We start from the raw sequence: 26,518 nt of genomic DNA on the forward strand, positions 1-26,518 counted from the left end.
CTCGTACTCATTATTCTGATCCAACAGAACTGATTCCAATGTGGAGAAACAATGGCTGTCAAAATAAACATGTTAATACAGAGAGATGACTTAATCGTTTTTATCATCGGGTGTCCAGAAACAAAGATTTTACTGAGGTTTTCATCTCAGGTAGAGAAGCTGATTTTGGGCATGTAGGTGGTTTGTCACAGCTGTGAACAAAATCCCCCAAAAACCTTTTAATCCTCCTCATGTGTGAAGATACTGACAGTTTTCCAGCTTTACATTTAGAGGATGCTGCAGGACGAGCCAGCAGATAAACCACTGCGGCAGGTGTTCTGGTCCACACTCCTCACCAGTGAATGGTACTGGGATTAATTAGTACTCATATCTGTACTCTGTATCATCAAGTACTCAAATGTAATAACCTGTACTTGGTTTGAAAAATTGTGGTATTTGTGCATCCCCATTATTTATGTAATAGCTGTCGTGTTTGTGTTCTAATAGATGGTCGAGGTCGGCTGTAGTTATGCTGATCTCTTTATTACCACAGGCTAACCGCCATTTCACCATACACACACTTCCACATACAATCACCTGCCCCACACCTGAGGCACTCTTCTTCTATACATTCTCAGTGCCCGTAACTGGAGCGACCCCTTGCGTTAGCACCAATCACAACAATAGCTAGCTTTATTAATTGGTATTTATTTAATATTTAATTGTATTTAATTTTATTCCAAACTTTACCTTTTTGTTCTTTTCCCCAGTCGTTTTAATGTATTTATGTCGTTTTAATATAATTATAAACAAATTCAGCTGTTAAGGGGTTAATATTAAAATGTCTAAAAGTTAATTTTTCCCTTACTTATTTCATGGTCGTTTTCTTGGTTTGCAATGGGGTCCCCAGCCAGAGGCTAATGTCTGTTGGATGGTTCCTGATCCAAAGAAAACTTGATAGACACTGACTCTCAAAAGAAATTTCAGATTTAACAGATTTAACCACTTAAACATTATATTTTTATTTTATATTAATGTTTTATTTAGTCCACCGGCCTGTAAAACCGTTGTCTTGACCGTGTCATAGTGCAAGCTGTCCTTCAAAGGAAGAGCAGCAACGACATCTTGCACTTTTCCCGTCAATTTGCGTTGTAACAACAAAGGCCACACATCTCACAGCCAACTCAATGTGCCAGTAATGCACTCAAATGCAGCAAAGTATGAATCAACTTCTGAATCCCTAAAAGCAGGCACCAAGGAGATCCACATGCTCACATCAAATGTGGTAGAAACAGAGGGAACCACTGCTGTAGTAGTGGAGGAAGGGAGCTGTGCCTGGTCTTGAGCCTCCAGCTCCAATCGAGCCAATCAAGCCAAGCGAATCTTCAGCCCAGCCCCGTCTGAAGAAAGTGGATCACACCGAGGAAGAGTAACCGGTGTTCTCACCTGTTTCTCAACCCCTGATCCTATCTCAGCAGTTGTTGTGCTGGGAGTTTGAGGGAGAGGATCACGTCCCCATTAGTTGGCCCATAGCCAGAGTACCGTCACACACCTCTGCAGTTTCTGCAGGCACCTTCAACACCCCAGAAGCTGCCAGCCGTTCCACCAGTAGAGCTTTAATCTGGATCTTGGTGGCCTGCTTTGGGACCAACAGATTAATATGATCTGCAATCTGCATGAGATCATCTACACAGGAAGGATCCACAAGAAACCGTTCCAAGCTAAAGGACATGGTCATCTTAATCACCACTTAGAACAACAAAGTCCACTGCTCCACATGAAGGTTACTCAATACCACAGGAAAAAGATAGCTCCCGGACGAGCCCCCACTTTGTTATGACCCAATTCAGGGGGAATGAGAGGCATAACAAAAAGAGGACAGATTTTAAAATAGAAGCTAACAGAATTTATTGATGAAAGTGGCGATGAAGAACAAATAGTGGTAAGGTACAAATGTTGGGGTTAGCAAAGCTGCTTAAAGCAAAGAAAGCAATAAAACATCTATGTATAAACTCAAAGCTAGCCAGTACAAAAAGGGAAACCAAGACAAGTGAATAAGTGAAACTAAAGACTGGCCTACTAAGTTATTCTACAAACAGAAAGTGAAGCAGCTCCAACATCTATGCTTACACACCTATATACAATTACAGATACAAAACTATCCTAGCCAACACCTTCTAACTTTACCAACTATTCTAATTATAAATACAACTGAAAGAGAAGCCAAAAGGGCTTTACGTACCAAACAAGAAAAAAAACAAGAACCAGTCAGTTAACAAAATATAACACAAAGCCAAACAGTTTTAACACTCTTAGAAAATACTACTGTTTCTAAACAAGTACCACCAACTAAAGCACACGGTCAAAGTCACCGAGTTCCAGCAAGCCAAGGACGACCTGTCTGTGCAAATGGTTGCCAATGACTGAGCAGTGGCAGAAGTCATTTATTTCCTGGTGGGTGGCAGCAGGAGCAGGGATTGGACCAGCAGTTATCCAGTAGTAGTGCCACTTTAAAACATTGATTCCCAAACTGGGGGGATGTCTGCCACTTAAAGGGGCCCAGAGTTATGGCAAAGGGGCACAGCCAGGCTAAATAAAACAGAAAAAAGGTCCAATAGGTAAATGATGTTGAATCAACAACAGACATTTCAACAACAAGGAAACATGGCGGGGCATATCTTCTCCTCTTGACCAGTACTAGGGAGTGTAATGAAGAGACCACAGTGTGTCATATGTCTCCACCACTTGGGGGAACCCCTCATCCTGAACACAGAGAAAAACCCAATGATTAGAAATAAACTATCAACTGTGGTAAACAGCAGAGTTCTTTTACTGAACCGGCATCCATCTTGTCACAAGTTCAACTCACCTTAGAGTCTCCTGGTCTGAAAACCGTCACACTGCAGCAGAGGAGGAATTCCCTTCACCACTGAAGACTGGGGACCGATGAGATGAGATAATCTGTTATTAGTCCGCCATGGGGAAATTGTACAGGACTGCAGCAGCAAAGAGACAGTAGCACTCGGAGGAATGATAAACAATTAAATAAAAGGGTAAAAGGAAAAAGAGTTTGCATAGTGCAGAAGTAAAAAAAAAAAAAATTAAAAAAGCAAAACATTCTAGTATAGTAATAAAGGATATTGAGGAATATGTGTGTGAGCAGAGGAGGTAGGAGGCTCTCCCTCCTACATGCCTGATGGAGCAGCCTGATGCTGAACAGTCTGCTCAGTGGGACTCCAGCATGGAGGACAGTTTCATCACCACCCTCTTCTCAGCTGGTTCTACGTTACATCTTCTGTTCAGCCCAGTCGTTGTGCTGGAAGAAACTGAGGATGGCTGATGCCAACACTGAGTCACAGAAGGTCTTCAGGGCTCCAAAAGATCTAAGTCTTTTCTAAATGAGCAGAACTCCGCAGGATGCAGAAAATAGGCCTAACATTCAGTTTCAGGCTTTTGGAGCTTTTCTGGACCAACATTTTAACACAGAATTTTGCTTCAGTTGTTTTAAAATAATTCAGCTCATTAGAAAAAGATGTAAAAACATCTTGTTCTGTTCTGAGGACAGTGTTAGAGACAGTTGGACAGGACTTTCTGAGGAGCTGGGCTCTGAGACGGACGGAGAAAGGCTGGTCTGGTCACAGAAACCACAAACTAACACCACCCTGAAACCACAGCTGCTTAAACAGGAGAGATGTTTTTACAGAGTGGAGAAGGGATGTATTTAAGGCGAAGACAGGGACACGTCCCTTCATTCTGGTGTTTCACTTTGATCAGGAACAAAACAGTTTATATTCCAGGTCCAGCTGGAGGTTCTGGTTCAGTAGAGGATGAAGGATTTGCTCTGAGGTTGTTGGTAGATAAATCAAACTTCCGTGGACTGAAGCAGAATGGATCCTGTCGGGAGTCCAGCATCCCAGCGGTGAGACGTTTTCATTTACAGATTTTAAGAAGACAGACTGTCTTATTTCCTCTTGAAATGGTCAGTTTCATGCTCACTTAAGAGAGAAGAAAACATAATTTTATTATCAGTTAATCACAATAACATTAAAACTTCCTGAAAGAGGCAAAGAAAACCAAGAAAAAGATGCTAATAAATAAAAGGATTTTTTTATTTGTATTAACATGAGTTACAGAAGGTGTTTTTCTACTTTTTGGTTCTCTTTTTTGTCTTCTGATTACTCCTTTCTTTTTTCCTGTTGGATTGTTAGATTGACCCAATGATCCAGAATCTGGACTCTGAAATAGCGTTCCTCCACATGTCCATGTTGCTAACAGTGCTAACAGGTCTGATGATGGACAGAATCAGCTGTTTGGCATTGCAGAAAAGACTTGTCCACTTTTTCAACTCTGCTGCTCGTCCCACAAACACATTTTCCTTTAAAACATGGCTCCATTTAAAAGGAAAACAAACTTTTCAACAGTGAAAGATTTATTAGTGCAACAGAAATAATCCAATAAACACTCTGTAACTGATTTTTTCTTTGTGATCGTGACACCAACTGGCTGAACTTTAGTTGCATCTCAATAATTCTGGAAAAAAAAGCAAAATTGTGTTTGTGTGAGCAGAAAAGAGATGAAGATACTTGGTATGAAAGGGAAGAAGAAGAAGAAGAAAGATGCAGACCTGGTCTTGGCAAACAAGGGAGCTGTGGGTAAGGCCTGGAAAGCAAACACACACACACATCTCGACCTGGGTGGGGATTATTCCTGTCATTTCACTGTCAGACTAACCCTTGTCAAACATTCACATGTCAACACCGGACATACAGTCATTATGGGTCATTTAGATTTTCAGGTCAACACATCTTCATTCCTGTCAAGATCATAAAAGTCTAATAAAAAGATTCGATCTATTTCTCAGGTAGCTTGAACATTTCTCTTTCAGCCGGATGTGTCTGATTTTCCAATGATATAATGCAAACAGACTAATTCATCCATTTAACACTTTTGCAGACTGTTTCTCTTCATTGCATGATGCTGTGCAACATGAAGTCAGTTTCCTACAGTATGAATGTTTGTTTTCTGTGCAGAGGCTGAGGTGGAAGTGTCTCCTGAAGTGCCTCTTCTGCCAGAAGAAGTAAACGTTGAGGATCTGCCTGAAGTCAGAACCAGAATAATACAAAACAGTAAGAGGTACGAAGCATTAACGCTCTCTGATCTGTTTGGAATACTGTATTTGAGTGAAGGTACTCCTTTTTATGTATTTCAGCACAATTAACAGAAGTATTATTGTTTAAAATACCACAAAGATAGAAAAACAGGTCCTTATTCAACCATGTATTTACAACTCTGTTCACAGCAGCTGGTTTCAGGAGGGAAAGCACATTAATTTATACATAGAAAAAGGTGGTGATGAATAAATGTTTGAAGTAGTGCTCCACTGCAACAATGATCACGATTGATCACATTTCTATGTGCAAAATCAAATAATTATTCAAAAGTAGTGTTTTTGAAATATTTGAACATTTAGCTGGTCCTCCTATCCCCACTTTTCACACTGCACAAAAATATTATTCCTTTCAGTTGGGTTTCTCCATGTTTATCTCTCAGTAATTTCACACTGACCTGTGCTGTGAAACTTCTACAGGGCTAAACTGAAAACTCACATTCAGGACAGTGAAGGGAAACCACAGAGTTTCCAGGTAATATCATCCACAACAGTAAGATTAAACTTAACAGTTTTTAAAGGATTGTGTCAAACTGGCTCTTCTTTTCTGCTTTTAGAAAGTTAGCTTAAATATATATCCATTTATCTGACTCGCTAGCCAACTAAATTAATATTAGCTAACTAGCTAAATGAATAAAGTAATATTTAAGCTAACTTTCCAGCTAGCTTAAAATCAAGCTAGCTCTCTAGCTAGCTAAATTTTTTCAAATTGAGGGTTTGTTATGATCTGTAAATGGGATTAGCTCCCGGTATGTAGGGTTACTTATACTTAGTTTGTGTCGTAGATTGCCATTAACATCACAGAAGCCAGACAGCTTGTGGGGGAAAACATCGATCCCAGCGTGGTGATCGAGATCGGTGATGAGAAGAAACAGACATCAGTCAAAGAGGGAACCAATGCTCCTTTTTACAATGAGGTAAAAATACCTGAGTTCAACTTATAAACCCACCTGTTAAATATCATTTCAGAACAACTCTTTTTTTCCAAACATGTGCTTCATAGCTTTAACAACTTTTCTTTCTATCAGTATTTTGTGTTTGATTTCTTCGCCCACAAAGAAATCTTCTTCGACAAAGTCATCAAGCTGACGGTGGGTAAAAACTGTCAGGTGTCTTTTGTAGATATCAGTCCTGAAAGTTTGGACTTCTTTTGATTCTGTTTCACTTTGAGTTTAACTGGTTTATTTTCTTTTCACACTGGTTTCAGCTTCACAAATTGCATCTCTCCTCTTTCCAGGTGGTTCACTCAAAGATGCTGAGGACTTTCTCTGTGGGATCCTTTAAGCTGGATGTGTGGACAGTCTACAAACAGCCAGGTCTACCTCATTCTTACATGTTGTCTAACTAATCTAAACAGGAGCTTTAACAGAGTCATAAAGCTTAATGTATGGTGAAGAATCTGGTCTTAAACCAGTGAGGTTATTTGCCTCTGACTTCTAGTTGGGGCTCTGGTTTAAATGGGTCATATTTATGGGTATAAACATTAAATGACTTGTGGAATGATAATCTCTGTCCTGGATTTCTCAGGCCACCAGTTCATTAATAAGTGGGCCATGTTGACCAATCCTGGAGACATCACGACTGGAGTCAAAGGTTATGTGAAGTGTGACATCAGTGTCTCAGCGAAGGGGGACGCCATGAAGCCGGGACAGAAAGCCAGCGATGCTGAAGAGCAGATCGACAAGTATGACACCTGTTTATCTTTGCAATGATGTTTTGACTAAAATATTTGCATTCACATTGCTTTTGTTGTCAGGAACCTCCTGATTCCAGAGGGGTTTCCCGCTGAGCGACCGTGGGCTCGTTTCTGTGTGAAGGTGTACCAAGCTGAGGGCCTCCCCAGGAACAACTCCAGCATCATGGCCAACGTCACCAAGGCCTTCATAGGAGACAACACTGCTCTCATTGACCCGTATGTTGTGGTCAGTTTCTTCAAACAAGTGGTGAGAAATTTTAATTTATGTGTCAGAATTAATCAAGAAGCTTCACAGTGAAAAGTAATAAATTCATTGTCCACCTTATCCGGTCCACACCTTCAGGCACAGTAAAGCGCTATATAAATACAGACCATTTATCATTTACCATCTAGTACTGGGTAGCCCTCTTCATTAGGTCTGTCTTCTAGTTCCGGGTCGTCCTCTTCATCAGGACCACCTTCTAGTACCGGGTCAGACCTTTTTAATCCTGGTGTGATAGATGGAAGCAGGTGGTGGAAACCTTCCTCAGAGGTTTTTCTCCATATTGACATGACAGCATCACACAGTTGCTGCAGGTTTGTCGGCTGCATCCATGATGAGAATCTCCCGTTCCACCACATTCCAAAGCTGCTCTACTGGACTGAGATCTGGTGGCTGTGGAGGCCGTTGGAGTCCAGTGAACTCATCGTCATGTTCTAGAAAGCAGGTGGAGATGATCTGAGCTTTGTGACATGGTGCATTATCCTGCTGGAAGTAGCATCAGAAGATGCTCCACTGTGGTCATAAAGGGATGGACATGGTCAGCAACAATACTCAGGTAGGCTGTGCTGGTTAAACCAGGCCACGTTGGTACTAAGGGGCCCAAAGTGGACCAAGAAAATCTCCCCCCACCATTACACCAGCAGCAGCCTGAAGCGTTGATCCAAGGCAGGATGGATCCATGTTTTCATGATGTTTCATGAGGACTATTTGCTCAAATTACCTCGTATTCTATTGGCTGGAGGAGATTTGACAGACAGCTCTTTCAGCAACCCAAGAGAGAGGGAAAAATATCCAAGAGCAGAGGTTTTGAGAGCAGAGAATGTATCTAAGTGTGAGGGAAAGAGACCAAATCTGAAAGCAGAGTTTTAAAAGGAAGAATATGTTTGAAAGCAAGAGGGGACTTTCTGAGTGTGAGATTAGAGTTTTGAGAGAGAGCAGGACGATATTTGAGCGTGAAAACCAGAAATCTTGCTCTCAAAGCAAATAATTACGCTCTTGATTAAAGATAGGAAAATACCCCCATACTTCAAGGCTGGACATGTTGTGTGTTCAGACATGCTGTTCTGTTGACCTTGGTTGGAGCCAGTGCTGACTGGACTTCCTTTTGCCTTTCTAACTTCTCCAACCAGTCTGCCCAGTAAATCCAGTAAATACTCAGACCAACAAGCATGCCACATTCAAAGTGTCTTAAATCCCCTTTCTTCCTCATTCTGATGCTCAGTCTGAACTTCAGCAAGTCGTCTTCACCATGTCTACACGATTACATGCTGCCCTGTGATTGGCTGGTTAGATAATTGTGTTATATTTTTTTTAAATCTTTACACTGGTTTCCAGTTTATACTGGTTTCCAGTCAGTCACTGAATAGATTTTAAAACCCTTCTGCTTGTTTACAAATCCCAGAATAGTTTAGGCCCAGAATACATCTGTGATATGTTCAGAGAATATAAACCTAGCAGAGCTCTTAGATCCAAAGACTCTGGTCAACTAGTCCAGACCAGAGTCCAGACCAGAGTCCAGGCCAGAGTCCAGACTAAACATGGAGAAGCAGCATTTAGCTGTTATGCTGCAAACAAATGGAACAAACTGCCAGTGGAGATTAAACTTTCCCCAAATGTAGACATTTTTAAATCCAGGTTAAAAACATTTCTTTTCTCATGCCTATGCATGAAATCTGCATGTTAACTTTTTAACTTATCTTGCTTTTAATCAGTTTAATGTAATTTATTATTTTATTGTGATTATGTGTTGATGCCTTTTACTATTTCTAAATATCTTAATGTCTTTGTTTTATGTAAAGCACTTTGAATTGTCCTGTACATGAAATGTGCTGTACAAATAAACTGCCTAATGTGTGTAACCTTTTTTATTTGGATTTTATGTTTAAATTAAATTTTACCTAAAGTTCAAGAGACACATTCGTAGGAATCCCATATTTAAACTTAACCTGGCTGCAGAAATTAGCTTAAAATCATCTTGAAGTGTGTGGTTTCATGTAGAACCAGCTGCTGCTGGTTGATTTTACTGGTGTAACTGGTTTCTGTCAGGGCCGCACGTCCACCCAGAAGTCCACAGCAGACCCAGTGTGGAACGAGCAGATCGTCTTCATTGAGATGTTTCCTCCTTTGTGCCAGAGACTCAAGATCCAGGTCTGAAGGTTTTTCAACACTTCATACACAAAATATTTAAATAAGAAGTAAAATCCTGTGATCCTGTTTCGTCATAGGTCTGGGACGAAGGAAGCATGAATGATGTTGCCATAGGAACCCATTACTTTGACCTGAGACGTATCTCCAATGAGCAGGATGGTGACAAAGGTGATGAGAGATGAAGTGTACTGGAGATACTGGGAGGAAGGCAGGAAGGTGGATGGTTGATGGATGTTTGTCTCCTTTCTCACTCTGCCTTCAGGGTTTTTACCAACATTCGGTCCAGCTTGGATCAACCTGTACGGCTCAGCCCGAAACTTCTCTCTGGGCGATGATGGGGGAGAACTTAATGAGGGCATCGGCGAGGGGGTGTCCTTCAGGTTAATGATTAAGATGATCTTTTTAAAAATCTATTTTTATTGAGAGAAAGTGTGTTGATGACCAACACCCTGCTGTGTGATCGTGGTGTCAGGGGTCGAGTCTACCTGGAGCTGGCAGTGGAGATCCTGTCAGGTGGGACGGGCTCCGAGTCCAAACTCAGCCGAATGGTCAAACCTGTGAAAGACGCTAAAGCAGGCAAAGCTTTAGGAGGGAAGGATGGGAAGACATCTGCAGGAGGAGGAGGAGGAGGAGGAGGAGGAGGGGCGGCGACTGAGGAAGACAAAGGCAAAGCTGCAGCAGCAGAAGTCCTGCCGGTGGAATCGCCTCCTTCGGTAACAAAATACTGCTCTGATCCAAAAAAATATGGAAATATGGAGCAGAAATATGATGACAGCATGTAAAATTAGCTGTTGGATAGTTTCCACCAACATAGAACCGGTTCTGATCTCACCCCTAAAACTATTTCAGATCTTTTCAGAGCTTCTCAGCCAAACAAATATTACTGAACAGTTATGTTTTCACTGGGAAAAGCAACCTGAACGATTTATATAGTACAAGTAAAAACTCTGACATATCCGTCCTTTAATCTTCAGATTACAGTGGGCTGAGTTTGTAACTCAGATTCGGCATGTTCTTCCTTCTCCAGTTGCAACTAAATCTGTTTTTTTACTCCTTACCTGCACATAATTCTGAGGTTTTTCTTTATCTGTTTAAGGCAGTTAATTGTGTTTGTAAGGGATTATAATCTCCTGGATTGTATGGTTATGCACAGTGGAGGACTAAATTAGTAGCTCCCCTATTAAATATAAAGTTGTCTCAAAAATGTGCTTTTTAAACAGAGCAAGTAATTTTTAACATAGTATTTCTAAACATCCTCTTTTTCTGTAGAAATGATTTGTTTGCACACAATAAGGGCTGAGATATACTTGCTGTTACCAACATGTCCATGTACATGTCATGGCTGCCACGCATTCCTAGCGTACGTTTGACAAGCTAGGAATGTGAATTGCAACGTGTGCAAGTTGCTACACTGAACACCAGAGGTGCTCATGTAAAGAGAGCATGAACACAGATTAATCTCTTTGCATTAACACGTTAACTTTTACAGCCCTAGTTTTTCACACTGGTATCGGGTTCTATAGTATCGGAAAACTAGTATTGGAGAAAATATCTGGAACACTAGTATCGGAGCAATACCTGATACTGGTATCATTGCATCTTATTATATTTTATTGTTTTGCATAGTCTTAGTTAGTAGGAACATGTTTATGTTGAATAGAAGAGGCCCCAAAACAACCCTGAGGAACTCCACCTTATTTCTGCCTGCTTAGATCTGTGATTACCTGTAGACAGAAAGTAATCTATTTTTTCAACAGTATTTATACCAGTTTCTGTGGCAGAGAAACTCACCTGGTTTTTCAGTCTGTGCAGTATTATATTGTGGTCAACGTCATCAAATTTAAAGACTTTTTGTACACATTAATGGTTGCACTGCCACAGAAATTTACCTCCGTTTATTATATTGATAACGCAGATAGCAGACATGTTTGGGCTGAATCTGGGCTGCTTTTCTCTCTTATGGTTCAGTTTCGGCACTGGCAAATGTTGTTTGGGCTAAAAGTGGACCAGATGTCAGTTGTGGGCCTCGATGTGGATTGTAGCAAGTATTCTGTGGTCTAGAAGTGGCCCTAAAACAGAAAGCCTTCCTTATGGCAGTTGTGGGCCACATGTGGCTGAGCTTTGTCAGGTACACTGACATCTAGTCTAGCTGTGAGTCAAAGCCATATTTGGGCCAAACATTTTTGCTATCTGGGAGGTTCGTGGAGCGAACAGTGAAAGACTGACATGGTGTTTGTATGTCCAGCAGACTGCAGACGACAGCCAGAGCTTCCTGTTGTTCGGAGCATTGTTTGAAGCCACTGTGATTGACAGGAAGATCGGTGACAAGCCGATCAGCTTTGAGTTCTCCCTCGGTGAGTCCCTGGTGCTGTCTCCACTTCCTCCCTTCTCAACAGAACCACCTCACATATAGTCATCAAATATAGCATTCAGTACCACTGAGGTCAAACATAAAATCACATAAAACTAAAGATAATTTCAGCCATCCTTATGATGTGATCCACTAACAACACCTCCTCCTCTGTTTTTACCTTGTGGTTCAGGGAACTATGGCAACGTCTTGGAGTCTGCAGTCCAGCCCAGCGTCTCTACTTCTGTCGTCGCTCGGAGGAGAAGAGCACTGGAGGTCCCAGAAAGCACAGACGCATTTAGCACCTCCCCGCTCAGCTCCTCCTCCACCAGCCCGGCCTCCCCCCTTTTACCCAGGGAGGCAGTGGACACCAGCGTCGGCTCTAAGTCCACCACACCTCCAGAGAAGCCGGTCATTGTTGAAGGAAACAGGTTGAGTCTCTTTGCTGATGCTCTGTTGTCTTATACAAGCCATCCTCACAGATGATGATGAAGATGATGAAGACCGCACTGCATATGTACCTCAGCAGCTTAAAAACTGAACTTTATAGTTCCAGTTAACATTTTAGGTGATCTGTTGGCAGAAATGTGGCAAAGTTTCAACAAAGTCCACACAAAACATAGAGCCATACTTGTTCGAGTCCGAATCAGACCCCGAAAATGAGTAAACAACTCAGCAACCCGCAGCGACTTGAAGGGACTCGGGAACCCGCAGGGACATAGCAACCCGTAGCGTCTCAGCAACCCGCAGGGACATAGCAACCCGCAGGGACATAGCAACCCGCAGTGACATAGCAACCCGTAGCAACTCAGCAACCCGTAGCGACTCAGCAACCCACAGTGACTTGAAGGGACTCGGCAACCCGCAGGTACATAGCAACCCACAGCGACTTGAAGGGACTCGGCAACCCGCAGGGACACAGCAACCAGTAGCGACTCAGCAACCCATAGCAACTCAGCAACCCGCAGTGACAAAGCAACCCGTAGCGACTCAGCAACCCGTAGCGACTCAGCAACCCGCAGTGACATAGCAACCCGTAGCGACTCAGCAACCCACAGTGACTTGAAGGGACTCGGCAACCCGCAGGTACATAGCAACCCACAGCGACTTGAAGGGACTCGGCAACCCGCAGGGACATAGCAACCCGTAGCGACTCAGCAACCCATAGCAACTCAGCAACCCGCAGTGACAAAGCAACCCATAGCAACTCAGCAACCCGTAGCGACATAGCAACCCGTAGCGACTCAGCAACCCGTAGCGACTCGGCAACTCGTAGCGACATAGCAACCCGTAGCGACTCAGCAACCCATAGCGACTCAGCAACCCGCAGTGACATAGCAACCCGCAGCGACTCAGCAACTCACAGCAACTCAGCAACCCACAGTGAGTTGCTTTGATGGATTTGTTTTTATTTGGTAAAAAATGGTAAATGACTGTACTTTGACCACTCAAAGCATTTTAACACCACATTTAACATTTACCCAATGTACACACACACACACTCAAACAGCACTTCTGTTGTTATATGCTAAGTGCTTTCTCCTATCACTCACCTTCACACCCCAAAAGACACATCGGGAGGCAGCGTGGGGTCCAGTGTGTTGCCCAAGGACACTTCCGCAAGGAGTCAGGGAAAGCCTGGAATCGATCCACCAACTTTCCGGTTGGCAGACGACTGTTCCTCTCTACCCCATTTCTTCAGTCTTAAGATTCAGTTTAAACTGGTTCTTTGCTAAGCTGTCTGTTATGTGTTGACACAACTCTGATCCATCTCACGAGTTAAGAGCCTTTTTTATGCCTAAATGATTCATAGATCAAAGTTAAGTTCCTCTGAAACTGGTCCAGTACCAGGACTGGACTGAAATTAAGGTTAAAAGCAGGAAAAGTCCAAAGTAAAACCTTAAAAACCTTAAAAGACCCTCTTTTTCAACATTTAAAGTATTCTAATAAAGTCTGGCTCCTGAGAAGAAAATTTTAAAGCCATGAATCAATCAATACTTTTTTGGTAAATGGTAAATACTTTTTTGAGATATTCCACTTATTAACATGAGAAAAGTTGCTACTGCATTATTCTGTTATTGTTCAGTGTGCAGGAGCAAAATGTTACAACAAAGTCTGACTCTTTGAAGGAAAGCATGAAGAAATGAGGCAAACCTTTGCACATGACTGTATGTAGAGGAAAAACCTGCTAAATGATCCACTGATGACAGCTGCATGGAAATCTGGGGCAACTCAACTGAGAAAATGTCAGATTTTATTTGACTATAAATAAATCTGCTGACTTTTTTTTAGTAGGACTGAAAGTAAATCTAATTTGTAAACTCAATATTTAACATTACAGATTCCTTTATTTCTAGTTATTAACAGAAAGAGTCTTGTGGCCTGTAAATGTGAGGAAACTTTGTTTTCTGTTTAGGGGAGTCTCCTGGTGAAAGTGTGCATTTGTCTGTGTGATTCTATTCAGGCACTACATGTATTTGCCTCTGGAGAAGCAGAAACCGTGTGTCAGCGTGCTGAGTTACTGGGAGGACAGAACCTACAGACTGTCCACCTCAAACATGCTGGAGAACATGGCCATGCTGTTCGTATGTACACACATGCACAAACAAACAAAGCCTCACAGGTGTACTTTCTTTTTGAAATGTTAGAATATTAAAAAATAAGCAGACCAAGTTCCAAGATTTTTCAGACATTCGATCGAATTTATCAAGCAAAAACATATTTACTGACTACAGTCAACCAAATAGAATATATTTATATATTTCTTGTATTTTACTTATTTGTGGTGCTTATTTTTAATTTCATTGTTTGGTTTTGATGTTTTTATGTGTGTAAGATCATTTATAGGTCTGGGTGGGTGAGTTGGCCTGGCTTGTTGTCATAGTAACCTATGTGTTTTGTTTTTGGACAGCCCTTTGAGCTGCACAATGTATGAAAGTGCTATACAAATAAAGATTGTTTAATTGATTGATTAATTGAGAATAGAATAGAATAGTTGTGTGGTGGAGCCTCACAGCAAGAAGGTCGCTGGTTCGAGCCTCAGCTGGGGGGGGCCTTTCTGTGTGTTTGCATGGTTCTCTGGCTTCTTCCCACCATCCAAAGACATGCATGTTAGGTTAATTGATCTCTGTAAATTCTCCCTAGAAGTGAGTGTGAGTGGTTGTTTGTCTCTCTATGTTGGCCCTGCGATGGACTGGTGACCTGTCCAGGTGTACCTGCCTCTCACCTGTCACATGCTGGGTTAAGCTCCAGCTTTCCCCGCGACCCTTAATAGACAAAGCGGTACAGATAACAGATGGATGGAGAGTAGAACTTTTATGTCATTGCAGGCAAAACAAAGATTATCAGTAACTTTGTTGGTGTTTACCATAAACCTTTACAGATTACACTCTACAACTAAAACAAATCACTTGCAAAGAAAACAATAAAAACATTATAAAAACATGGTCAGCTATACATCTACACACATACACACATAAAGACTAACTTGTGTGCAAAGTGCAGAATAAGGTGCAGTAACAGCAGAATTAAACAGTATAAAAGTGCTTTAGAATGAAAAATAAAGATTAAAACTACATAAAATCAGAGGAAAAGAACACAAAATTGAAATTAGTTTGACGAAGAGTGAGGATAAAAACAATAAAATACGGATTCATTCTTTTTTTTTCCAGGTTGTTTCATTTTCTGCAATCTCTTAGTCTAATTCAAGCTCACGGGGAAGCTGGGTCCTATCCCAGCAGCTACTAGGCGAGAGGCAGGTACACCTGGACAGGTCACCCGTCCACCGCAGGGCCAACACAGAGAGACAAACAACCAATCACACTCACTCCAGGGAGAATTTAGACCAGTTAATCTAACATGCATGTCTTTGGATGGTGGGGGGAAGGTGGAGAACCCGAAGAGAACCCGTACATACTCAAAGAAAACATGCAAACTCAGGACCTCTGTTTGAACCCCTCCCTCCCAGCCGAGGCTCGAACCAACGACCTCCTTGATGTGAGGCTGCGGTTCTAACCAAGTCATTGCTGGAAAGAAAGGATTTTAATTTAGCAATGTTCCTTATATGAAAACAACTTTTCACCACTTTATTTGTATATCAAACCTTAGCACAATAAGATATTCTGATCAGATACCGAATTCCTGAAAAAACCTCCTGAAAACAAATGTTAGCCACCGTATGACCTCCTGAAGGCAGCTTTGGATCGATGTGATTTCTGTATCATCTGCGTAGAAACGGAACAAAGTATTAGACATGTGAAAGATGCAGCTTGAGGGAAACAGCACGAAATTAAAACTGGAACTAAAGTTGATCTTTGTGGAACACTACTTGTAATTGGGGCTGTAGAGGAGGACAAATCCCTGATCCAGAGTGTTGACTTAGAAGCTACATGAATGATTTAATCTGACCTGAGATACTTGTCTGAGCACATTTCCATGGATGTCCTACTGAGAGAATCTGTTTGTGTCCTGCAGGAGGACGGTGTGTCCAGCGCGGCCGAGCTTCACAGGAAGTCAGACCTGGCGGCCGAGCGCACGCTCAGAGCCGTTCTCAGAGATTTCTGTTTGGATGCCAGGTATGTATATAAACTTTTATCTGCTTGTCTGTAAGAATGTACATATTTTTTTCTGTTGTTTGTCACAGCATCATCACCCAGCAGCGGAGCAGAAGTTAGTCTGAGTTCCTTTCCACAGGCACACCAGTATTTTGATAAAATATTACTTTGGTACACATGCAAATGAAGCTTTAGGGCACTGAAAACTTTTAGGAAAACAGCTCTCATGTTGAAGATGTTCAGATCATCCAGCGGCACCATGAATATGTTTTTGGCGTGCAGTGTAATCTTTGTGGCTAACTCATTCGTTTCCATGGTAACAATACATGTACATAACATTGTGCTGGTAATGAACTTCAAATTAGGCCTTTTAAATGTTTATTTATACAGTCACCTTCCACTTCATCAGCTCCACTTGTTCCACTGCTTGTTAACGCAAATATCCAACCAGCCAATCACACGGCAGCTTGTAGCCATGTAGACGTGGTGAAGACAACATGCTGAAGTCCAAAGTGAGCATCAGAATGAGGAAGAAAGGAGGTTTAAGAGACTTTGAACGTGGCATGGTTGTTAGTCTGATATTTACAGGGATTTTCACACACAACCATTTCGAGGGTTTCCAGAGATGGTCTGAAGAAGAGAAAACATCCAGCGAGCAGCAGTTGTCTGGACCAGGATGTCTGGTTAATGTCAGAGGTCAGAGGAGAATGGACAGACTGGTTGGAGATGATAGAAAGGCAACAGGAGGTCCCATAAATATCTGAGTGTCCACCTGGATCATAAGACTGGACTGGTCGGTGCATGCAGATGCAGCATACAAACAAGGACAGAGCAGACTCTTCTCTCTCAGGAAGCTGAAATCCTTTGACGTTTGCAGTGAAATGCTGAACCTCAGTTGTTGCCAGTGCTGTATTTGCTGTTGTGTGCTGAGGGAACTGCATGGCGGCCAGAGAAGGGAAACGGCTCGACAAACTGGTCAGGAAGTGTGTGTCAGTGATGGGGAAGAGGGCGGACTCTGTTGATGCAGGCCGTCCTCAGGAACAGTAGTCACCTCTGCATGACGCTGTGGTTGCCAGAGAAGCAGCCTCCTCTCCATACGATGCAGGACTGAGAGGCTCAGGAGGTCTTTTATCCTGACTGCTACATGCAGGTGGAGGGCGACAGTGACAACAGAAGACATGAACACCATAAAAATGATTATACTTTTTTTTTTTACAACTTTATTTTTATTACTATCTTTCAACTGTTATTACTGAAACAAAGGTGTCAAACTGACTCAGGTTCTAAAAGGTGATGGTTTACAAAGATCACGTTCACAGGATGTATGTGTCACATGTTTGTCGCCTCGTTCTGCAGGAGTTTCATTGCAGCTGCAGAAGCTAAGCTGAAGGCTGAGCTGAAGTCCAGCTACCCAACACAGCTGGACAAGAAACGACTGACCATGTGCAAACAGGAGCTGGTGAGACGCACACGGAAAACACCAAACTCAATATGTGTTTGATTAAACGTAAAACCATCACTGGATTAGATCAAAGTTCAGTTCAGCCTGTCAAACAATGTTTGTCCATTTCCAAAACAATGTTTCTGTTTGAGTCATAAAACATTTGCTTTAGAAAATTCTAATCTCGAGATATTTTATATCTTTCTAATCAACTTAGGTTCATTTGTTGATATACGTCCATTTTTAGATTTCAGGACAGCATGTCAATAACAGTGTTTTACACTCTGGAACGTTCCCATTCCTTTTCCTAACTCTAAAGAGACGTTCAAACACGCAGGAGACCAAGTTTAGTCCGACCAAGTGAGTCCACCCCGTACCATCACAGAACCCTGATCCGAATCCATTTCATCAGAACCCCGATCTGACTCTGTACCATCAGAACCTCGATCCGACCCCGTACCATCAGAACCTCGATCCAACCCCGTACCATCAGAACCCCGATCCGACCCCGTACCATCAGAACCTCGATCCGACCCCATTTCATCAGAACCCTGATCCGACCCCGTACCATCAGAACCCCGATCCGACCCCATTTCATCAGAACCCTGATCCGACCCCCTTCCATCACAGAACCCTGATCCGACCCCATTTCATCAGAACCCCGATCCGACCCCGTGCCATCACAGAACCCTATGTGTTTGAGAAGGGAAACTTGGAAAACCTGTAGGACTGCGGCCTGCGTAGGACCGAATTAAATATCTCTGATTTAAAGTATTCCAGTACAAGATGATGGAACTTTTAAAACTTTTAAAAGAGATTTGTCTTTGAACGGAACAGTTCTGGACAAGTGTCCTCATGAAGCTGGGGGCCCAACAAAGCAGACAACATGCTAATGTTTGCTTTGTGTCTGTGTTGTAGGTGAGCATGGTTGGAGAGGCTCAGTCCATGGGAGAGAGGAAGAGAAAAGCTGGAGGAGTGAAAGAAATGCTGCAGGATGCAACAAAACTCGCACAAAAACTGTGTTTTCTTGTGGAGGAGGTACGAAAAAAAGATGAGTGTGTGTCTTTGTTTACCTGACATAAAATTCTTATTTGCAACTTTGTCGTCACATGCTGCAGCCCCAGCACACGGTTCCAGATATGTTTGTGTGGTTGCTAAGCAACAACAAGCGTGTTGCATATGCGCGTGTTAGAACCAGAGACTTGCTGTTCTCCAGCAACCAGGAGGCCCGAGGAAGCCTCTGTGGGAAGATAACAACACTGTTTCTGAAGGTAAAACACACACACCTGCATGTTTTACAGTCAGAGGGCTGGTTACGGAAAATGTGTGTGTTTTCATACAGCCTCCTGGGAAGCGCGTCGCAGGCTTTTCAGTTCAAGCCAAGCTGGATGTGTTTCTGTGGTTCGGAGCTTGTTCAGATTCCTGCCACATGCTGGATGACCTGCCTGAGGGATTCTGTCCAGCCACAGGGGGCGCTGATGCCAGCTGCCCCCCCGCATACCTGCTCTGCACAGGTGAGGAGGAAACATTTGCATTTTGCACAATGTGCAAAAGTCCTTATCCAGCCTCATATCTTTAAATATTTAAAGGAAAACAGGAAAAAGCTGCAGGGGTTCATTGAAACATGTTCAAACACAAATATAAATCCAGTATTTGAATCAGAACCAGAGCTGGTTCAGTTCTAGGGAGACTAAAAGTGAATTTTTGGTCTGAGCAGCTTTATTCTTCAACCCAGTCTGAATGCTTTTAGTCAAGCTGTCATTTCTCTATGTAGCCTTCAGGAAGAGTTCTTCAGGATCCAAAGCTCTTCTTTGGACTTTTCTGCCTTTTGTTCTGTTCTCTGTCCAGATGATCCCACACTGGTAAATAATATTGAGATCCAGGTTCTGAGGAGGATCCATCCTGGCTAGCTGACAGTCTTGTCCCAGGCCGGGATGAGATACTATTAGATGCCAGTCCTGCCTCCCCCTCTGGGCCCAGGACAATAGACCTGTTTGTCCCTCCCTGTCAACGAGCATGGATCCATCCTTCCATCAGACCTGTTTCCACTGATCTTTAGGCCAGTTCTTGTGTCGTGTGACCTACCTCAGCCTTTTCTCCCCATTTTCCTTCCTTAAGAACGGCTTCTTGACGGCCACGTTTCCATGGAAATCATTTTTGATGAAGCTTCGACCAGCTGTAGATAGATTAGCTGAAGGTCCAGATGCATCTTTCAGGTCCAGGTTCAGGTCTTTGCTGGATTTCAAATCCTGTTCATCCGCTGTAGACAGTTTTTTGTCCTGATTCTTCTTCTGTCCTCCACGTGTCCAGTTTCTCCCTCCATGCTGAGATAAGCCAGGTTTCCAGCTACCAGCTGTTTGGAAATGACCTTGTTGCTGCTGAAATCCTGTTTCCTGTCTGTCTGACTGTCTGGTCTTTGCTGGTTTTACAGATGAAACTAAAGAAATGGGAACAAATGATGCATCTTTGTTCCCAGACCTAAAGATCCAGTTTAAACCAGTTCTGTGCTAAGTTATCTTTGTGAACACAACTCTGGTTCATCCCATGAATTAGGAGCCTTTTTATGCTTGAATGGTTCATATGTCAGAGTTAAGTGGCTTTACAGAAATAAAAAATAGTTAATCTTGTATTAGTCTTTACATAACCTCAGCCTAACGACAATATTAGCATTACCCAGATCTTTTTAACAACTATGTTATCCCAAATATGTTAACCTAATCAAAAAAGTATTAACTGCAACGTTGGCCCAAATAAAGAATCTGATTTAGAAAACTTTATTTATCCCGTACGGGCAATTCATTTGCAGCTTACCACAGACACCAGTCAGCATTCAAAGTGCCATGTGTCAGGCATTATACACAGTACCCCATGAGGTCGTTGGATGACAAATAAATACATTAAAAAATCAACAATCAACAATCAAACAATAAATATGGCTACAGGCTAAGACCTCTGTTAGCTCTGCTAACATAAAGCAATAGATGTCATTTAAAATGAAGGCTCTCAGAGTTTAGAAGTTTGACGGCTAAAGGAATGAAAGATGTAGAATATCTATTGGTTCTCCATGAGGAGCATGGTAGTGCTGGCCTGATGGCATCAAAGCAAACAGATTGGACAACACATGGTGAGATCACTGATGATGATCTTAATTTCTTAGTAACCTGAAGCTCCCAGAGGGAAGACAAGCCTCCAACGGACTCCAATAATCTTAGAACAAGTTTTAACTATGGAGAGTGGCTGTTCTTGTCTTTCAGCGTTAAACTATTGAACCGACAGATAAAGGAAAATGTTAAGATGCTTTCAACGAGTGAACAATATAAGGTCTTTAAAATGGTCTCACTGACATTAAAAGAGTTCCGTCTCCTCATCAGATGGAGTCATCACACCAGCTGACAAAATGTGATGAGGCAGGATCATGTTCAGACTCTGAGTCCTGAGGAAGGCTTAAAAAGACAGCGTCATCACAAATATCACAATAAACCTCCGTCTGAAGGAGTTCTACAGCTGTCAGTGTACATGACGAACAGAGGTTGAGACAATACCCTGAGGTGCACCAGCACTTGATAAAGTCCTCCTGGACATTTGTCCAGCCACAAAAACCTGCTGTACCCTCTCTGTTAGGAAATTTGCCCACAACATGAGCAACCGGTCTGGAAGACAAAAATAAGAGTGCAGCCTCTCCATTAAAATGCGAGGCTGCGTTTTGTTAAAAGCCAAGGAAAAGTCAGCAAACAAAATTCGTGTGTGGTATCCTGATTTCTCAAGGTTCTTGTACAGTTTTACACTCCTTTATGTGGCTGATAGGCAAACTATAAAGGATCAAGTTTCCCACCTATCAAAGACATAGTGATGTCTTAGAATATTTTGAAAGTTTTTCATTACAGGAGACGTCAGTGCCACTGGTCTTAAATCATTTAACTCTTTGGAGTCTTTTTTGATTTGGGAACCGGTATAATAGTTGATGTCTTCCAACGTTAATTTTTAGCTTCTACTTGAGAATGAAGAAAGATAACTGCAGTTGCAACTTTAGTCTAAAGAATGACTATGCTAATCTAAACACATTAGCTTAAACTATTTTAGACAGAGTAAGGTGACTATAGCAGCTGTATTAACCAAAATATGATAGTGTTAGCATAACTGAGATGTGAGCGGCGTTGTTTGGCCAGTTAAGATCATTTTAACACTTACTTGAGTCTAAGAAGAGAACATTACTTTAAGCAGGATCATGTTTGCTGCTTTGTTCGCATAAACATGCAAATGTTAGCTACTACATTAGCAGTACTGGCTGCTGGACTAACTTTACCATTTTTAGCTTAGACATTAGCATAAACAAGCTACTTTGAGCTGTTACCATTACCTGCTAAGTTAAAGCAGAATAAACCATATTAGTCTTTACAAATTGTCCATGTCTGTCCACAAAGGTAATATTAGCTGAAATGTTGCCTTTGGAGCTTTCTTTGTGCTGGAGTTATTCAGTAGCTCAGAGGTACCAGAACTGGACTAAAAATGAGGGGGACAGCACAAAACATCCTAACTAAACCAAAAAACTGTTATTAAACTGGAAAACTATTGATCAAGATCACTTTAAAAGATTATAATAAAGTCAGACATGAAGAAAAGAGGACTGGTTTAAGAGTTTAAATTCTCATTTTCTTGTGTTTAATGTGGAAAACCCTTTAAATCTCTCATCAGACCTCACCATCGCTCTGTTTGTGTCCTCAGACCAGCATCAGTTCCAGCTGAGGTGCCACATGTATCAGGCCCGTGGTCTGATTGCTGCTGATAACACAGGCTTGTCGGATCCTTTCGCCCGAGTCACGTTCCTCTCACACAGCCAGACCACCAATGTAAGTGTGATACAGCTCATGTTGCTTCAGTTTCTGCGGCTGCTCGTCTGTCTGGGTCTGATCTGCTGTGTTCTGTCTTGGTTTTGCATGTTGTCAGATCATCAGTCAGACTCTCAGTCCTACATGGAACCAATGTTTGCTAATGAAGCGCCTGCTGCTCAGCGGAGACCTGCAGTACATCCAGAAAGAGCCGCCACGAGTCGTCGTGGAGGTGTATGATGATGACGCTTTGGTAAGTCCGGCTGCAGACAGGTGATCAGTGTTTTAGATTAGGTTTACCTGCCTCTGACTCCCCCTATGTGCAGGGAAAGGCTGAGTACCTGGGAGCCACCGTGGTGGTCCCTGAGGTCCGGCTGTCATTTGAAGCCTACACTCCTCCCACCCTGCAGTACAGCCCTCTGCACTGCGGCAGCCAGTCAGGAGGAGACCTGCTGGCTGCATTCGAACTGCTGCAGGTAAGTCACACTCGTTTCAGTAATCACGCACCTCCAATCACAACAGTGCAGGGTGGAGTCTTATTCTGATGACTGTGCAGATCCCAAAGTCTGACCAGCAGAGTCTGCCGGACTTGGAGGAACAGGAAGGAGGCCTTCTCACAGTTCCGACCAACATCAGACCTGTTCTCAGCACCTACAGGCTGGAGGTTCGGCCACTCAGAGTACTGACCAATCAAACTGATCATAGTCTTTCATTTGAGCAGTTAAACCAGTGCGTGCTTCCTCCAGGTGTTGTTCTGGGGTCTGAGGGAGCTGAAGAAGGTCCAGCTTCTGTCTGTTGATCGGCCACAGGTGGGACAAAGTCACATTTCAGGACATGAAAATGATTGTCTTCATTTTGGTCTGTAATATCTTGGAAAACGTATCTGGACAACGTAAATCTCTTTGTTTCCAGGTGTTCATAGAGTGTGCAGGTAAAACTTTGCGCTCCTCTGTCATTCAGAAGTACAAGTCCAACCCAAACTTCACCACGCTGGTTGATGCCATAGAGCTAGTAAGAACACACTTGTTATCATTTAGAAAAATACCATAACAGAAACTTCTGAACAGCTGGTCTGAGATCTGCAGGCAGAACTTTCTGCACATGGTGCTTATGGTGCGTTCACCTCCTCTTACTCGCACCAATTCAGCTGCAAGAGTCTTTTTTTAAAGCATTTTGTCCTCTGTTTCTATGGCTACCATCATAGATAAATGGTAACTGTGGTTTGTACTCGTCACATTTATAGTTTTAAGCTTCAAAGACTTCAAATATGTGGTTGATTTAATGAGATTGAGCCTACTTGTAAATTTACTTGTCTTTGTCCCACTAGCAGGTCAGCTGACAGTCTTATCGAGGTGGCTGATAGCACTAATTTATTCCACTGAGAACAGCTTGATCTCTGCTAGATGTTTTATATTTCCTGGTAGAAAACAGCTTCTGATGAGGTCAGCTAGCGCCACTGCTAAGTTGGTCTGTGGAAAGTTCAAGCAACAGCTAAAGTCCACATTTTCAGGTCCACATCGTACTTATTTCTGGGTTTTTGCCAGTAATAAACTTACCTTCTAATGGTTTCCAGGTGTTTGTCTCTGTAACTGTGTTGTGCTGATAGGTTTCACTAAATCTCATGATCAGTTCCTGACTAAGAACTCAGCTTTGGTGTTTCCTTCTGCATATAAAAGGCTGTTTAATCATTTCAGTGTCATTTCACCTGTTGAGATCAGAAATGCATCCAAAAGTCAACATGAAGACCAGTATAACTTATGCATAACTTATGTCTCTTTTTACCTCAGTTCCAAATATCTGGTACAGTTTGAAGAGATTATGATGGGAAGAACATTTCCCTGTTCCTGAAAATAAAACAAGGACCTTAAAGTAGCACTATGTAACTTTCCGATCTTAAAATATGCATTTCTGAATTGTTTTGATGTCACACTGACATTATGTAAAATTCTGGAGCCGTCGATGCCCTGCAGCGTCCTGAGGCTAAAAAAAGGCACTTCAGAACTTTAGCTTCCGGGAGGCTGCGTCACGTTACAGCTGAGTTTCACTTTACACACTGCATTACTAACTAACAACTGGATATAACACAGTGGCCGTTATGAATGTACACCATTCAGAAAAAAAAAAACCCAAGAGGGCAATGTTGGAGAAAGTGAGGAAAAGGAGGACAGAGTGAGAGATCTGACATCGGTATGACTTTTACTGGCTGGAGAAATCTCAGAGAAGAGACAGGACGCAAGAAGGAAAAAGTCAGTCTGATATCTTATCCCTTCCTCTGTCTCCTTCTTTCTTGCTTTTCTTCTGTTTCTCCGATAATGTCTTCTTGGGTTTCTTTGCTGAATCAGCCATGATGCACATTCAAGACAACCAGTTTGTTGCTATCCAGTTGCTAGTGTGATGCGGTGCATAAAGCAAAGTGCAGCTGTGTGAAGTCAAAGTGTGCAGCCTCAGGATGCTGCAGGGAAATGATGGCTTCAGCTTAATAATCATGGAAGCTAAACGAGTCTGAAGCTCAGTTTTAAATTCAGAAATGTATGTACTGTTGCTTCAAAGACAGAGTTTTCCATTTTTCCAAAGAAATTGATGGACATCTACATAGTATGGATGTCAGTTTCTGAACTGAGACTCCTCCCTATGAAACTCCCCTCCCATAATAAAAGTTTGAACCAGAAGAAGAATAAAGAAGAACGTCCCAGCATTCAGGTTTCAGCAGCTTTATGGGAGTAGAGGGTGTCACAACTGTAAGATAACGACAGTTTTAAATCAAAGTCTGGTGTCTACATGTATAATTTATTAAACTGTAACATACAGTATGATGTTAAAAAGATTTTCTCTGTTCTGCAGGAGCTTCCAGAAAAAGAACACCTCCATCCTCCTCTCAGTATCACTGTTGTTGACTGGAGAGCTTTTGGTCGCAGCACCTTGGTTGGAAACCACATTATCAACAACCTGAAAGCTTTCAAATACACTCCACCTCCAGCTCCACCTGCTGCCATACAGATACACAAACCACCGCCGGCATTATACTCTACCGGACCTGAGCCGACCCCAGGACCACACAGCGCTGAGGGTAAGGAGTGTGTTCGTATCTGTGTGGCGGAGATATTAGCAATTGTTTTCAAACCTCCTTCAATTAGGAACAGGGTGTTTAAAACACAGAGAAATATTATAAATGTTAAAGCCACCAACTTAACAGCTCTGATAAAAAATACAACAAAAGAAGCAAAACCCACAAATAAATAACAATATTCAATTTGTTAAAAAAAAACTACCACAGACCAAATTGCTCAAAACGACCACACAGATACACAAAAACTGCTGCAGCGAGACACAAACTGTCCCAGCCAAAATGTTTGAAATGATTATATAGAAACAAAGACATGATGCAAGTATAAAGATAGAAAAGCTTTACAAAAAGGCACAAAACAGCAATTAAACAACCAGAAATATGGACTAAATGACTAAAACCAGAACAAATGGCAATTTGTTCTGCCATTTAACAATTAGCAAAGGCCTGAAAAAACCAACAAAAATCAAGGAACCAGCTACAATTAGATCAATGACCACATGGCTGAACAAGTGAAACAAAGGAACAGAAAAATGAAGTAACAACACTACGACACAAAAATCAGCGGATTTCTGCTTCACACCAGGTTTGTGTGGCGTGGCGTCTGCAGCGGGGAAGATGTTTATTTAACACTTTAAAGCCCGACCCCAGGAAAAATGGGGAGAACATTCTAATATTTTGAATCTGAAGTCTTTAGCTGACCCTTTAGCAAAATGTAAAAAAAGAACAAATATAATGTGTATATATATATAATATGTGTATATATATATATATATAATGTATTTGTATATTTACTGTTTATCACAGTGTGATGTTAAAATTACTGTAGTGCAAAAGGTGTCCACCAGGGGGCAGAAGAGACATATCAGACTGTGTACAACAGGGTGTGAGCAAAGTGTTTACCACAAAATGATGCAAAAGGTCTCAGAAACTGTGTGTATCAAATATGACACATACAACCCTTAAAGGGTTAAGCTTCCATGTTGACATACGGCTCAAACCACGAGAATGTGAAAGGTAAACATCAATCTC

General features: G+C 42.1%; 1 protein-coding gene across 2 annotated transcripts in view; it reads left to right on the plus strand.

Moving 5' to 3' along the window:
• Positions 1 to 3,514: 3,514 nt before the first annotated feature.
• Positions 3,515 to 26,518, plus strand: part of fer1l6 (fer-1 like family member 6) — a 39,616-nt gene continuing 16,612 nt past the window's right edge. The window contains exons 1-28 of one of the 2 annotated variants that reach the window (XM_042001047.1): positions 3,515 to 3,898; positions 4,546 to 4,631; positions 5,010 to 5,112; positions 5,567 to 5,621; positions 5,932 to 6,063; positions 6,175 to 6,237; positions 6,384 to 6,462; positions 6,674 to 6,830; positions 6,903 to 7,089; positions 9,151 to 9,252; positions 9,330 to 9,420; positions 9,515 to 9,632; positions 9,725 to 9,965; positions 11,498 to 11,606; positions 11,796 to 12,033; positions 14,067 to 14,187; positions 16,076 to 16,176; positions 17,512 to 17,614; positions 18,515 to 18,634; positions 18,715 to 18,867; positions 18,939 to 19,110; positions 22,319 to 22,443; positions 22,541 to 22,675; positions 22,749 to 22,898; positions 22,979 to 23,086; positions 23,169 to 23,231; positions 23,335 to 23,433; positions 25,264 to 25,489. In XM_042001047.1, coding sequence (XP_041856981.1) covers positions 3,867 to 3,898; positions 4,546 to 4,631; positions 5,010 to 5,112; positions 5,567 to 5,621; positions 5,932 to 6,063; positions 6,175 to 6,237; positions 6,384 to 6,462; positions 6,674 to 6,830; positions 6,903 to 7,089; positions 9,151 to 9,252; positions 9,330 to 9,420; positions 9,515 to 9,632; positions 9,725 to 9,965; positions 11,498 to 11,606; positions 11,796 to 12,033; positions 14,067 to 14,187; positions 16,076 to 16,176; positions 17,512 to 17,614; positions 18,515 to 18,634; positions 18,715 to 18,867; positions 18,939 to 19,110; positions 22,319 to 22,443; positions 22,541 to 22,675; positions 22,749 to 22,898; positions 22,979 to 23,086; positions 23,169 to 23,231; positions 23,335 to 23,433; positions 25,264 to 25,489 — 3,469 coding nt within the window. In that variant the 5' untranslated portion in view covers positions 3,515 to 3,866. The remainder of the gene's footprint in view (positions 3,899 to 4,545; positions 4,632 to 5,009; positions 5,113 to 5,566; positions 5,622 to 5,931; positions 6,064 to 6,174; positions 6,238 to 6,383; positions 6,463 to 6,673; positions 6,831 to 6,902; positions 7,090 to 9,150; positions 9,253 to 9,329; positions 9,421 to 9,514; positions 9,633 to 9,724; positions 9,966 to 11,497; positions 11,607 to 11,795; positions 12,034 to 14,066; positions 14,188 to 16,075; positions 16,177 to 17,511; positions 17,615 to 18,514; positions 18,635 to 18,714; positions 18,868 to 18,938; positions 19,111 to 22,318; positions 22,444 to 22,540; positions 22,676 to 22,748; positions 22,899 to 22,978; positions 23,087 to 23,168; positions 23,232 to 23,334; positions 23,434 to 25,263; positions 25,490 to 26,518) is intronic. The other variant, XM_042001048.1, reaches the window with a different exon arrangement.

The sequence above is a fragment of the Melanotaenia boesemani genome, chromosome 12, assembly GCF_017639745.1.
Source record: "Melanotaenia boesemani isolate fMelBoe1 chromosome 12, fMelBoe1.pri, whole genome shotgun sequence".
Lineage (NCBI taxonomy): Eukaryota > Metazoa > Chordata > Actinopteri > Atheriniformes > Melanotaeniidae > Melanotaenia > Melanotaenia boesemani.